General features: G+C 41.7%; 1 protein-coding gene across 1 annotated transcript; it reads right to left on the bottom strand.

The window, feature by feature from the left end:
* Nucleotides 1–209: 209 nt before the first annotated feature.
* Nucleotides 210–15,277, bottom strand: BETA-UP (beta-ureidopropionase). Its single transcript, XM_010256241.3, has 6 exons — nucleotides 14,913–15,277; nucleotides 14,292–14,399; nucleotides 1,920–2,108; nucleotides 1,597–1,824; nucleotides 1,273–1,497; nucleotides 210–821 (listed from the first exon to the last, which is right to left on the bottom strand). Exons 1-6 carry the CDS (start codon nucleotides 15,048–15,050, stop codon nucleotides 459–461), a joined length of 1,251 nt encoding a protein of 416 aa, XP_010254543.1. The 5' UTR covers nucleotides 15,051–15,277; the 3' UTR covers nucleotides 210–458.
* Between the last annotated feature and the right edge of the window lie 153 nt (nucleotides 15,278–15,430).

Below are 15,430 nucleotides of genomic sequence, written 5' to 3'. Positions count from 1 at the left end.
TGGATGGTGTAACAGTAGTGTATTCCGTCTGGTTAAATCAGTAGCTGAATCATGGAAACCAAGAATTACTGGAATTCCAGGACCTCCTGTTTGATTTTGAAACCCTTGGCCAATCGGCAAAACTGTACCGCAGAAGTTCACCCAATTGCAACTATTGGCATTTTCAAAAAAAAAAAAAAAATGCAACTGTTGGTCCAGTCCAGCCATAATTATGAGAAGCAAATGCCTATATGTTTTCCATGTGATGGATATAGGGGTTCCAAATTCAGCAATGTCTGCATCTTTGTGGTAGAAAAGACTGCAATGCAAGCTGAAGCTAAGAATTCTTAACTTAGATAGTTTCACACCATAAACAACTGACAAGAATTTATTTCCAATCGATGGTTAAATTTATAGTTCAGAAAAATACCAACTTCTTCACTTGTTTCATTCTTCATCCTTGACTGCTATCTGCATGTTTAAGGTCTCTTCTTTAACAGGGGATCGGTTATCAGTTGGGGCTCAAAATCTGGCTTGACATAGCGAGCAAGCATATCTGCATATAATTCATACCGTGCAGTCATCCGGAATCCCCACTTGTCTTTCAGCTGCCGACAGAGGTTGAGGTCCATGTCTGCTATCATCAACCCATCCTTATAACGGGAGAGAGAAGGTGTGCAGGAAGCATCTGGTGCCGAAAAATAACTTGATCCATAGAAGTGCCCAAAATCTGCATGCTGAGGCTTTCCATCCCCTGAAGTGAATGGATTAGGGAAAATCTCGGTCCCAACACGGTTGATGGAACCCACAAAGTAACTGTTTGCTATTGCAGCATTGCGAGCCTGAAATACCATATCTAAAATGTCAAACTACACCAACAGCAGACTTTGAATTACCACTTAAACATATAATATGACTATGTTAAATGTTACCATTCATCCAATTGAAATGATTTTTCTTTAGCTCAGTTTGGAAAGAGTACAAATACATAGAAAACAATACAAAATACAATGTTTTACACTCCATTTGTCTTTGTACTCCTTCCAAACTGAGCGTTTGGAGCAAATAGAAATGATTTTTGAAATAGTAAATAAACATTGAGTGGTGGGCAACTCTCTTACATATATAACACATGTATGGCCACCCATCATCTCATTGATATATTTTTGTTGCAATTTCATATGTAATCAACACTCAATGGTAAGATTCTCCATCAAGCAAGCAAAGATAGAGATTAAAAGTACAAGTTTGTGTCCATGCATGATTAAAAAAGGTTGAGAGAAAAATAAAAACCTCAATGGGCCACATTGGTTCGCTCAATTCTCCAACAGTAGCAGAAGGATTGAACACGATCTCGGCACCATTCAAACCAAATGCTAACCAATTCAGAGGATGGTGCCTTCCGTAACAGATGTTTACAGCAATCTTCCCATAAGCTGTCTCAAACACAGGATGCCCAGTGTTTCCTTCCATATAGTATGTACTTTCATTGAAATCCCCAACTCTAGGTATGTGATTCTGATGGTCATCATTGTCATTATGAGTTCTACATATAAAACTAAGAGCAAGATGTAAGAGGTCAAAAGCAGAAAGAAAGAATGCTACTATTTTACTTACTTTTCGATGCTTGCCAATTATGTTACCATGATTTCCAATTATAACAGCAGTATTCCAGAGAGTTTCTCCATGGTTAACATCCCTCTCAAGAATAGGGCTCACTATGACCATGTTATACTTCCGTGCTAGGTCTTGAAGGAATTGGGTTGACTCTCCATCAACAGGCTCTGCAAATTCACACCATCTCTTCTCCCGAGTACAAAATACAAATGGCATTATCCATGCCTCCTGGTTTCAAATAACAAAAATGCTAGAAGTTTGAGATTTTGATTTGAACATAAACCCATCAATGCATGTAGTTCATCTCTTGTCCAATTACATACTTGCAAGCATAAAATGTTGACACTTGAAGCACCTGCGGCATCAATAATGGGTTTTATTTTCTGCAAGATTGCTCTCTTTTGGTCCAAGAAAGGTGCAGTTGTTGGAAGAGCAATTGAATTCTGAATCAGGCCAACCCGTACCATCCGAGGCTCTCTTAGTAACTCTTTGTCAGCATGGAAGCAGAAAGCCTATATGGATTTAAAAATGAACATAGAATCAGTTAACAATATAGTCAACAATCATAAGAGAACATTTGTTTCAGTAGAAATCACTAATTGCAGATTTAGTCGAGTTTCTTGTGAAAGGAAAGAGGGGGAAGATGAAGATTTCAGCAATAGAGAAGAAAGGAGAAGAAGAAAAGAGTAGGAAGTCAACCAGGATTATCAAATTAACCCTAGCCGCCTACCTCTCATTATATTTATACTTGTTAGCATAAGGGGTATTTCTGTCTTTATACTTATATTAAGGTTGCTGATCTGTAATGTTGTTAGAACCAGTGCTCCTTACTTAAATAAGGGCACATATGTCTTTTCCATTTATTTTAATAATAAAAGCACATGTCTGGCCGAATAGGAGTTAGGTTTTTTGACTTCCAGTTCGAACAAGACTTTCCTTTTCTCTCTCTCTCTCTCTCTCTTCCACCTCGCTACCTCTCTCTACGTGACTGATCTCAGACAAATAGAACTCCAATGCAGGCCGAATCATAACATGGTATCAGAGCTACTCAAATCCGCCTAGATTTCTGTCTGCCTAGATTTCTATTCTCTGCGCACCCAATCTAGGGTTCTCTTGATTTTCCTGCATTCAACTGGAGATAAGGGAAAGGGCTGAAAAGGAGTGATCGCCCTCTCCCCTTGGAGGTTTCTATGCCTCCAGTCGTGTCTTGTGTGGTCGGTTGCTGTGGTTTCTGAGAAGCCCTCCCCTAATCGATGAAGAAAAGAGGGCCGATCTGTGTGGTGCAGTGGCTGTCTTGTGTGGACTGATTTTCTGCTTGTGTGGTTGTTCCTTCAGTGATAAGGTAAGAGATTTCTATGCATGATTTCTGTTATGGATCAAATAGGAAGTATGTTTCAGATCATATGCTGGGGTTTCAGACAGTAGCGTGCTAGGGTTTATGCTGTTTTTGTGTATTTCGAAGGAAGAGTTGTGATCATATAGTGGTGAGATTTCAGGTAGCTGTAGGAGTAGGGTTTGTGGTGTAAAGAGTACAATTCTCAGCAACAACAAGTGCTGAAATCAGTGAGACGAGTGTGATCTAATCGTGTGCAGTGTGCAGAATTCAGTGATAATAGAATTCAAAAAGTGTATAGAATCGGTGTTAACAGAATGGGAGATAACAGTGATTGTAAATCTAATGTGATGGTGCCTACAAACTACTTGAATGTTCAGATGACCTCCATTAAACTAAATGGAGAGAATTATGTGCCTTGGGCTAAATCCGTCGAAGTCTTTCTGAAGGCAAAGAAGAAAGTAAAACACATAAGAGAGGAGAAACCCTCCACTGACTCTCCCGAGTATGAAGACTGGGACCAAGAGGATGCTCAGATCATCACATGGTTATGGAATAGTATGGAACCCATGATTAGTGTAAATTTCATGTTTCTTGACACTGCCAAAGATGTGTGGGACCATGCAAAGAAATTGTATTCGGGTCAGGACAATACAATAAGAGTGTATCAGCTGTATCAGGAGTATTTTAATCAGCAACAGGGTAATCAGAGTCTTGAGGAGTACTATGCCAATATGAGAAACATATGTAATGAGCTGAATGTCTATCACCCTCTCACTTCTGATGTCAAAATTCAGCAACAACAGAGAGAACAACTTGATGTGACTCGATTTTTGGTGGGACTGAAATCTGAATATGAACCAGTACGGGCTCAGATACTAGGAGAATTAGCTCTCCCTTCTTTAGACGAGGTATTTGCTCGACTCCAGATGACTTCTATCGGATCTACTGAGAACTCTAATATCTCAGATAGATTTGCCTTTGCTGTGTCGAAAGGCCGTGGTGTTAGAGGTGGAGCTCGGGGAGCTCAGTCTGGCCGTGGTGGTAGTAGTGGTCCAATGTATGGCCGAAGTGGCAATTGTGGGTCTACTTATAATCATGGTGGTGGTCGTACTGGGGGCAGAGATTCAGGGGGAGCCCGTGGTAGAGGACGTGGCTTAGGCCCGAGGAGGTGCACTCATTGTGGTATGGATGGACATACCATTAACTATTGTTATGATCTTCATGGTCCACCCTCAACCTGGGCCAATCATGCTGTGACTAGTGACACCAATTCCAGCTTTAGATAGGAGAATCGTTCATCTGATCAGATACCTCCTACATCCACAGATGGTCCCGTGAAGGAGATGGTGAGTGTTCCCCGTGATGAATATGAGAGGTTTATCCAATCCACATCACAACAGAACACGACTACTTTCGCTCACTTAGGTATGGCTTGTTTGGCATCCACACCCAATCCCTGGATCATTGACTCTGGAGCCTCCGATCACATGACTGGAACTCCAGGTGTGTTTTCTTCCCTATCTCATTGCTCAACATCACAATCCGTCACCCTTGCTAATGGTTCCACATCCTCAATTTGTGATGTTGGTAATGTTGACCTAGACCCTGTATCCCTATCCTCAGTTTTGTATGTTCCTAAATTGCCTTTTAATCTTATGTCTGTTAGTAAGCTGACCAAATTACTTAATTGATCCATTACTTTTTATCCTTCTATGTGTGTTTTTCAGGATCTCAAGGCGGGGATGAAGATTGGTGGAGGGCATGAAACTGGTAGACTGTATTACCTTGACGGTAGTGGAAAAACTTCAACGGCTCTCCAGTCATCCCTTTCTCCTCTCCAGTGGCACTGTCGATTTGGTCATCCGTCGCTGAAAGTTTTGAAGTCTTTGGTTCCGTCTTTGAGTCAACTTTCTATTTTGGACTGTGAGTCGTGTCAGTTTGGGAAACACCATCGTGTTTCCTTTAGTTCTAGGGTTGATAACCGTGCGTCGAGTCCTTTTTCTTTGATTCACTCCGATGTTTGGGGTCCTTATAAAGTGATGTCATATAACGGGTATAGATATTTTGTCATTTTTTGTAGATGATTTTTCAAGGATGACGTGGTTTTATCTAATGAAAGAAAGAAGTGAGTTGTTTACCATTTTTCAGAAATTTTATGCTGAGATTTGTAATCAATTTGGTATTCACATTAAAGTTTTCCGTTCTGATAATGGCCGTGAATATTTATCCTCATCATTTCAAGAATACCTGGACCAACATGGCATTATACATCAGACCTCATGTACCTACACCCCACAACAAAATGGGGTGGCTGAGAGAAAGAATCGCCATCTCTTGGAAACAACACGATCCCTCATGCATCACATGAATGTTCCCAAACCCATTTGGAGTGATGCGATGCTTACCTCTTGCTTTCTGATTAATCGGATGCCCACGTCCATCCTTGCTGGTCATTCTCCGTTTACGGTCTTGTTTCTCGCCTTGTCTCCGTTTCCTCTTACTCCTAGGGTATTTGGGTGTGTCTGCTTTGTCCATAATCTAGGTCCCGGTAACGACAAGTTCAATGCCCGTTCTCTCAAGTGCATCTTCCTTGGCTATTCTCGGACCCAGAAAGGGTATAAGTGTTACCATCATAATTCTCGACGGTCCTTTGTGTGTGCTGATGCCACCTTCTTTGAGTCTATTCCGTTCTTTTTGGGGTCCGGTGATACTTCCTCCTCCTCGTCACCTCCGCCTCTTCCACTTCCCGTTGCCAACCCTCTTCCCCTTGTTCCAGCCGTGACCAAATCCTTGCCTCCGGTGCCACCACCTATTGAACGCCCACCTATCCGTCAAGTGTATACACATCGCCCACGCGCACCAACTACTACTCCTTCGGCTACATCACCGTCGACAGATCCGGCTCTAGACCCGAACCCAACATCTGATCTTGATCTTCCCATTGCCTTGTGGAAAGGTAAACGCACTTGCACCCTTCATCCTATTTCTAATTATGTTTCACTTACTCACCTTTCCGCCTCCCATTGCCAATTTGTCACCTTGTTATCATCAGTTGTTGTCCCTAAGGATGTCCAGGAAGCCCTTGCCTCTCCAGGGTGGTGCCATGCAATGGAAGAAGAACTTTCAGCCCTTCATCATAATCATACTTGGGACCTCACCATTCTTCCTCCTGGGAAGCAAACTGTTGGTTGTAAATGGGTTTATACAGTTAAGTATCTGCCTGATGGTAGTGTTGAACGCCTAAAAGCGCGATTGGTTGCAAAAGGGTACTCCCAAACCTATGGTATTGACTACACAGAGACCTTCTCACCAGTTGCTAAGATAGGGTCAGTTTGTGTTGTGATCTCTCTTGCAACTATGTATGATTGGCCGCTATATCAGCTTGATATCAAGAATGCCTTTTTGCATGGTGACTTACTCGAGGAGGTCTACATGGAGCAACCTCCAGGGTTTGTTGCTCAGGGGGAGGATGGTAAGGTGTGCAAACTAACGAAGACTATATATGGGCTTAAACAGCCTCCTCGAGCATGGTTTGGTAGGTTTAGTGAGGTGGTAAAGAAGTTTGGTATGAAACAGTGCCAAGTTGATCATTCTGTATTCAGTCATGACTCTCTGGGAGGAAAAATACTGTTGGTGGTGTATGTAGATGATATTGTTATTACTGGGAATGATAACATGGGTATTGACAGGCTGAAGACTTATATCTACAGGATCATTTTCAGACAAAGGATCTTGGTAAACTGAAATATTTCTTGGGGATAGAGGTAGCGAGATCTCAGTATGGTATTAATCTGTGTCAGAGGAAATATGTGCTTGATTTGCTGGAAGAAACAGGCTTGTTGGGTGCTAAACCAACTGAAACACCTATGGACACAAATACTAGGCTAAGCAGTGATATGGGTGAAGTGTTTGAAGACCCTGGCAGATACCGACGACTTGTAGGTAAACTGAACTACTTAACCATTACTAGGCCAGCCATCTCATTTGCGGTTAGTGTAGTAAGTCAGTTCATGCAGAAACCTCGAATTCCTCATTGGAATGCAGTTCTGAGAATTGTGAGGTATTTAAAACGGGCTCCGGATCGTGGTTTGATATACAAAAGTGGCGGAAAACTTAAAATAGAAGGGTATTATGATGCTGATTGGGCCGGTTCTATGTCTGATAGGCGGTCTACCATAGGTTATTGCACTTTCCTGGGGGGTAACCTGGTGACATGGAAAAGTAAGAAGCAGACAGTCGTGGCAAGAAGTAGTGCAGAAGCAGAATATAGGGCTATGGCGCATACTGCTTGTGAATTAGTGTGGCTAAGGAACCTTCTACAGGAAGTAGGGTACAACATCAATACTCCAATGAAACTAGGGCTGTTCATAAGAATGCCCAACCCGACCAAACCGACCCAACCCGAGTCGGCCGGGTTTTCATCAGTACCGATCGGTTTCAGGTTGGGAAAATATATAAACCGATATATCGGGTCGGTTTCGGTTTTCTTGTGTGAAAACCGAAACCAACCCGACCCGAACCGAACTAGTCTTCTACTAGTTCGGTAGTTCCTAGTTTGAGTAGTTTCCTACTTAACTATAACTAGTCTTCTACTAGAAATAGAAGGCCCATTAGGCAATTACAATTAGAATAGGCAATCTATCCTAGTTTCTAACTTTCTATAATCTTTTACACCAAATAGGCAACCCATTAGGCAATTACAATTAGAATTCAATTAGGTGTCCTTTTGTACAGGAGCAAAACCGAAACCGACCCAAACCGAGTCAAACCAACCAGGTCGGTTTGGCCTATCAGTGGGTCGGTTTCGGTTTCCACCTTAGGTAACCCGACCAGGTCGGGTCGGTTGGGAAAACCCCAATAAACCGACCCAACCTGATCCGTGAACACCCCTAAATGAAACTCTATTGTGGCAATCAGGTTGTAGTTCATATTTCTTCTAATCTGGTGTTTCATGAAAGAACCAAGCACATTGAGGTTGCCTGTCACTTTGTGAGGGAGAAGGTGCTGAATGGAAAGCTAGACACTACATACGTTAATACAGGAAACCAGTGGGCAAACTTATTTACAAAAGGGTTGAGTCGGGGAAGAGTGGACTACATATGTAACAAGCTGGGATTATATGATATATACTCACCAGCTTGAGGGGGAGTGTTAGCGTAAGGGGTATTTCTGTCTTTATACTTATATTAAGGTTGTTGATCTATAATATTATGTTAGAACCAATGCTCCTTATTTAAATAAGGGCACATATGTCTTTTCCATTTATTTTAATAATAAAAGCACATGTCTGGCCGAATGGGAGTTAGGTTTTTTGACTTCCAGTTCGAACCAGACTTTCTCCTTTTCTCTCTCTCTCTCTTTCTTCCACCTTTCTACCTCTCTCTACGTGACTGATCTCAGACAAATAGAACTCCAAGGCAGGCCGAATCATAACAATACTTAACTTAAAGGATGAGATATTACAGGGATGCCCTTAGTAGGGCGGCCACTAATATAACTGAACAATCACAACTTAAAAAAACATAAACTAATGGGCCTAAAGCCCAACAACTTCCTAACTAAATAAAAACAAACCGGACCAACTCAACACTCCCCCTCAAGTTGGGAGTAAATGTCACACATTCCCAACTTGCGTAGATCATGCTCCAGCTTGTTCTTTGCAACACCTTTTGTGAGAACATCAGCGAGCTGCAAATCAGAAGCAATGTATGGAAGACAAACTTCTCCAGAAGTTACCCTTTCTTTGATAAAATGTTTATCCACTTCAATGTGCTTAGTTCGGTCATGCTAGACTGGGTTATGGGCAATGTTAATTGCTGCCTGGTTATCACAGTATCATCATAGGTTCTTCTGCCTGTACACCAATTTCTTCTAACAGGGAACGGATCTAGAGAAGTTCTGAAACTCCATGTGCCATGGCCCTGTATTCGGCTTCAGCACTTGATCTTGCCACAACTATTTGTTTCTTACTCTTCCATGAGACAAGGTTACCCCCAACAAGGGTGCACACTCCTGAAGTTGATCTCTTATCATCAAGGCATCCTGCCCAATCTGCATCTGTATAAGCCTATAGTTTCAACTGTCCATGATCAGTAAACAATATGCCTCTGCCCGAGTGTCCCTTCACATAAGTAAGAATCCTGTCAACTGCCTCCCAATGCTGGACTCATGGAGCATGCATGTATTGACATACTACACTTACTGCATAGGAAATGTCTGGTCTTGTCATACACAAGTATAGCAGCCTACCCACAAGTCTCTGATATCTCCCAATGTCCTTTACTGGTTCACCTTCTGATGCATTGATTTTATGGTTCCGATCAATAGGGGTGTTGATTGCCTTTGTTCCAAGCTTCCCTGTTTTTTGAAAAAGATCCAAGACATACTTCCTTTGAAAGATAAAAACTCCATGTTTTGATCTTGCAACTTCAATGCCTCAGAAGTATATCAGTTCTCCAAGATCCTTAATTTCAAATTCTTTATGTAGGTTCCTTTTCAGACCATCAATCTTACTCAGATCATTCCCGATGACAACAATATCATCCACATAAACAATTAGGACTGACACCAAAGATCCCCTTCGCTTCACAAACAAGGTGTGATTGGATTGAGTCCGAGTGTAGCCAAAAACAATCAAGGCCTTTCTGAATCTGTCAAACCATGCTCTGGAAGATTGTTTCAAGCCATAAAGTGACTTCTTAAGCCTGCATACCTTTCCCTTTTCAGTATCATTGTAAAAGCCAGCAGGAAAATCCATATACACTTCTTCTTGCAGATCCCCATTTAGGAAAGCATTCTTCACATCAAGTTGAAACAAGGGCCAAGAGTATGAGGTAGCAAGAGAAAGAAGTATCCGAACAGAGGTCATCTTTGCAACTGGTGCAAAGGTCTCTAAGTAATCAATGCCATAGGTCTGTGTGTACCCTTTTGCAACAAGTCTTGCCTTGTACCTTTCTATACTTCCATCTGCCTTATATTTTACTGTGTAAACCCATCTGCATCCAACTGTCTCCTTGCCTTTTGGTAGATCCACAATGTCCCATGTCTGATTCTTAATCAAAGCTGTCATCTCTTCCTGCATAGCTGTCTTCCACTCAGGTTTGGAAAGAGCCTCACTAACACCCTTAGGTATAGACACTGAATCAAGAGAGGAAAGGAAAGCACGGTAGGAAGGAGAAAGTCCACTGTAGGATAAGAACTGTGAAATACAATGAGCAGTACACTTTCTCTTCCCTTTTCTGACAGCAATAGGGAGATCAAGGTTATCTGTAACAGTGTTAGTAGGATTAATGGGAACTGAAGCAGTAGCAAGACCAAGAGGAATACCTGAATCCATGTCGGCCGAATCTGGAGTCTCCAAGGAATCGACAGGAAGTGATGTGAGTTCTGCTGTAGTGGAATCAACCTCCTTGTGAAGTCCCTGTTGTAAGTAATGCTGAGAAGCAGAACGCAAAGGAGGTGGCAAGGTAGGTGACACAGGGTGGTGGGTAAGCACAGGAATAGACACGGGGATTGAAACTGGGAGAGGAATAGACAGATGACTCACTTCCCCAAAACACTCCCCCTGAGAAAGATTCTTTGAGAAGAAGTACGCGGATTCAAAAAAGGTGACATCCATGGTAATATACCGGCTCCTAGAGACTGGATCATAGCAGAAGTACCCTTTCTGATTCTCTGCATATCCAAGGAAGACACACTTCTTTGCCTTGGGATCAAGCTTCGAGCGGTGAGGACCAAGGATATGTGCAAAGCAGACACACCCAAACACCCTGAGAGGAATATGAAACATCTCCCCTAGAGGAAAAAGGAGACTGAATGGGGTGCTGAATCCAAGTATACGAGAGGGCACCCTGTTAATCAAATATACTGCTGTGAGAACTGCATCACCCCAAAACCGAACTGGAACTGTAGATGTGATCATCATGCTTATTGCAATCTCAACAATGTGTCTATTCTTCCTTTATGCAACACCATTCTGCTATGGACTGTAGGGACAACTGCTCTGATGAACAACACCATATTCTAACAGATATGAGGCAAGGTGTCTTTCAAAATATTCCCTGGCATTGTCGGATCTGAACACCTTTATTCTTGTTCCAAACTGAGTTAGTACCATCTGATGAAATTGCCTCACCAAGGATGGTACTTCATCATGGGATCTCATAAGGTAAATCCAAGAGTATCGTGAGAAATCATCCACAAATAAGAGAAAATAGCGATAGTCTCCCATAGAAGGAACATGGTAAGGGCCCCACACATCCGAATGAATAACATCAAAAGAAGAAGAACATCTTTTATTACTAGGTTTAAATGAATGTCTACAATGCTTTTCAAGTTGACAACCTTCACACTCCAGACTTGACAAACTAACAGACTCAAAGAGTTTTGGAAACAAAAAACTCGAAGAAAAAGGTAAATGGCCCAAACGATTATACCAAAGCATAATTTGACCCACAGACCCCGACTCACTATCCTTGCTGACATGATGACTTTGATGAGGAGGAAGTACATCCAGGAGGTAGATTCCATTCACTTCACGACCACTCCTAATCGTCATCTTTGAATCCAGATCATGCAAAATACAATGACCAGGAGAAAAAATTACTGAGAAGTTCAGGTTTTTAATCAAACTACTAGCAGATAACAAATTAGTGTTCAATCTGGGAACATGAAGGACAGAGGGTAGAGAAATAGAATCACTAATCTTGACAGATCCCTTCCTAGCAATAGGAACATGGGATCCATCAGCTGTGGAGACCCTATCTCTGCCAGAACAGAGCTAGTAAGTTGAAAAAATAGTAAAGCTCTGGGTCATGTGCCCTGAGGCTCCAGAATCTATAATCCAAGGAGGTCCCTCCTTACCTGAAGTAGAAACATAATTTGCAGTGACGTGTGAACTACCTGTGTGAGCAAAGAAGTAGAGTGGACTCCACTAGTGCCACCTATACCTTGTTGTCCGCTTGCGACTAAATTGGAACTGGCTGTATCCCGCTGGTTCAGAAGTAACCCATACCTCTCAAGTTCATCCCTTACTGCGGCAGCTGCAACAGACTCCAGAGCAGCTATAGTAAGAGGGGCCGGAATGTCACCAGTAACTGTCATGTGTGCATTTCCTTTCTTATTTTTCAATCTAGTCGGTACAAGATGTGGGTGAAGCTTCCAGCAAGTATCTCTTGTGTGTTTAGGCTTCTTACAGTAGTCACAGATCAAATCTCTTTTATCTTCCTTCTTGGTTTCATTGCCACCCCAATCTCCACTTTGTTTAGGTTTCACAGCACTTACCATGGCAGACTGATCAGGAATAAGGTTTTTCATCATCACATCTCTCCTGCACTCCTCTCCTAACACAAAGGCATATGCCTGGGAGAGAGTAACACTGTCCCTGGAAAGAAGGTGCTGTCATGCAATATCATACTCAGGATTAAGGCCAACAAGAAATTCAAACACCCTATACTTCTCTAGATGTTTCTGATAGGTAGTTGCATCCTTAGTGGTTTCCCAAGCAAATGTCTCTAAATGGTCAATCTCCTGCCACAGGGTTTTAAGGGCTGAAAAATATGATGCAACAGATCTATCTTCCTGCCTTGTAGAAATAATCTGATTTTTCAACTGATAAGCCCTAGCAACATTCTCCCTCTGTGAATAGGTTTTTGCAACCCCATCCCATATTTCCTTAGCTGTATTTGCCCATAAAAAAATTTTACTTATATGGGGCAATATGGAATTACACAACCAAGTCATCACCATATAATTCTCCTATACCCACCGGGAGTTGCTAGTTTCGGGTTTCACCTCTTCACCAGTGATATACCCTAATTTCCCACGAGCACCAATGGCCATCTTTGCAGATTGTGACCATTCTAAGTAATTTGCACCATCCAACCTAACTGTAGTAATGGTCCCAGCCCCGAAAGGGTCTCTAACACCTCCTCCCACTGGTCCCATTTCACTCCCGGGCTTATTTTCAACTCTGTGGCCCTCCATGCTTCTCAAAAAATGTAAAAAAAAAAAAACTGAAATTTGCAACAAGATCAAACAAAACACTTTTTGGAACCAACACCACCTTTCTGGTGTCCTAGACTTTCTTCCCACAAAAGATTCATTTTCTGTGGAACGGGAGAAGAGAGAGAAGAGGCATCCGCTCTCTCTAGAAGCCTCCAAATCAGGCAGGACTTGAATCGCCCCTTACAAAAAACTCCAAGGAACCCTAAAAAATTAGGGCGTCACTTCCTAGGTCAAAATTGAAGAGTCAAACAGAAACATGACTCTTCCCCTTTCTCCAGTTTTTCCTGATTTTGATGACAAACCCTAGACCAGCTATAGGGCATACAAATCCGCCAAAAAAATCCAAAAACTGGGCTTACCTGAGAGGTTCGATCAGCCTCTTAAATCACCATGCAGTCAGCCGATCTAGGGCTTCATGAGAGAGCAACTTCAAGGAACTTTCGGCCCGCTCTGATACCAAGTAGAAATCACTAATTGTAGATTTAGTCGAGTTTCTTGTGAAAGGAAAGAGGGGAAGATGAAGATTTCAGCAATAGAGAAGAAAGGAAAAGAAAAGAGTAGGAAGTCAACCAGGATTATCAAATTAACCCTAGCCGCCTACCTCTCATTATATTTATACTTAACTTAAAGGATGAGATATTACAAGGATGCCCTTAGTAGGGCGACTACTAATATAGCTGAACAATCACAACTTAAAAAAACATAAACTAATGGGCCTAAAGCCCAACAACTTCCTAACTAAATAAAAAACAAACCGGACCAACTCAACAGTTTCAAGAGGCACAGTGAAGAACTCAAAAAAGGAAGAACAAGCATCACTTTAGATGGAACTGAACTCCACATGCTAAAATGCATCAACATTTTCAAAGTTTTTAGCTAATGCTCCATGCAAATGACCTAATGGCAAAGCACAATTTTCTTCTCCATGTAATGACATAATCACAAACTACAACTTTTATTAACAGGAATGAACATATTACAGAGGTATGCAATTTGATATTCTACGGGAAATCCTGTTAATTGTCCCCAATGGCCTAGCTGAATGCATGAGTGTCCATCCAATAGGTTGGACCTGTTAGAAATACATTCTTAGTAGTTAGTATGAGGTCTCTTCAGTCCAAAATATCCCCAGCAACTATAAAACCTTGCTCCCAGTAGACAACAAAGGGAAAGAAAGGAGGGGAAAAACCAAAGGTCAGGCACCCATTAATTTTATTACGTTCCCCTGGAATTGGTGTCACCTTGTTGCCAGTTGAACATTCATGGCAGAACATGGTTGGAAAAATCTATTCTCTGTAGTTCTACAGACTGAAGTGGTGTACAAACAATTCAAACAAATGAACCCAAGCCATACCTGCAAGTCGAAATCATGTTCCTTAGAAAAAGAAGTAGCCAACTTTGGGAGAACAATAGGATCAAGCGCTCTTCCACAATTCAGTCCCAGAAGTAAGCGACTTACTTCCTGCAACATTATAATTAATTTACGCTTAGCAATATCTAGAAGACATAAGTATATAGCTTCCGACACCTAGACTATTCGATTCTGATAGTCTACAAAAACAAGAAAGCAAAAGTGCAAAACCGGGTTTTCCAAACGAAGGATCAAATCAAGTCACACACACACACACATATATAAGCGCAAAAAAGTAAAAAAAAAAAAAAAAATGCAGCGGCTTCAGTCATAATTGAACCAGATAAGAGTGCCCAACTCCATAATGGACGTATAAATAAGCTCAGAATGTCAGAATGGAAAGCCCTACAAGGAAGAAACAGAAAAAGAAACCCATCCAAAGAAAACTAATCGAAGTCGGAAAAGATTAGTCTCAGAGATCCCCTACACACCCCAATTCCATAATCTCCAAAAGTAACTTTTTAAGGAGAATCACTTTAGATTATTTCGACATCAACTTTCGATCTCAACAACCATCAAAATTAAATTCTTCTCAGAAGAAAAAGAAGAAAAACATAATGTTACCTGGAAGACATGGGGTTCGAGAGATGCGCTTAGGAGGCGATGGAGCGAATCATATCCACAAATCGAAGCGTCCTTCGTAATACCCTTCTGCTCCTCTGTTTTTCCATTTTCAGTTTCATCTCTCACTACTGTCTCCATCTTTTTCTTTGGAACGAATTCTCAGACTCGGTGACGATGCCGATACACTAAAATTCTGTCGTTATATACATTGGAGGAGAGAGAAAGACTGAAAGAGACTCCCACTAGCAAAGATGATCGCGTTATTTTAATCCAATAATTCACTGTAATTGGCGGAACGGGCTCATCGTGCCGTCTCGGCCACGAGAGAGAGAGAGAATCCAGTGAGTTTGTGACTCCTCTCACTCTTGTCTTGTTGTGACTGGTGACTATATGGCTAACGCAAATAACCAAAGTGATATGTTCAAAAATGAACGTAGAATGACTGTAGCCGTCTGATTAGTATCTTTTCCTTTTTCCTTTTAAGAAAAAAAAAATCTTGGCCTTCGTCATCGTTTAAC

The sequence above is a fragment of the Nelumbo nucifera genome, chromosome 5 (assembly GCF_055504915.1).
Source record: "Nelumbo nucifera cultivar China Antique chromosome 5, China Antique-T2T, whole genome shotgun sequence".
Taxonomy (NCBI): domain Eukaryota; kingdom Viridiplantae; phylum Streptophyta; class Magnoliopsida; order Proteales; family Nelumbonaceae; genus Nelumbo; species Nelumbo nucifera.
The sequence above is the reverse complement of the archived record's forward strand: the minus strand, read 5'-3'. Positions and strand labels throughout refer to the sequence as shown.

What these genes read in the sequence shown, in the direction of transcription:
- BETA-UP (XM_010256241.3), bottom strand. Translation starts at nt 15,050, where the DNA reads ATGGAGACAGTAGTGAGAGATGAAACTGAAAATGGAAAAACAGAGGAG. An exon ending in AACATGATTTCGACTTGCAG is followed by an intron (nt 2,109 to 14,291) that starts GTATGGCTTGGG and finishes AAATCCATATAG; the next exon opens with GCTTTCTGCTTCCATGCTGA. An exon ending in AACCAATGTGGCCCATTGAG is followed by an intron (nt 822 to 1,272) that starts GTTTTTATTTTT and finishes ATGGTATTTCAG; the next exon opens with GCTCGCAATGCTGCAATAGC.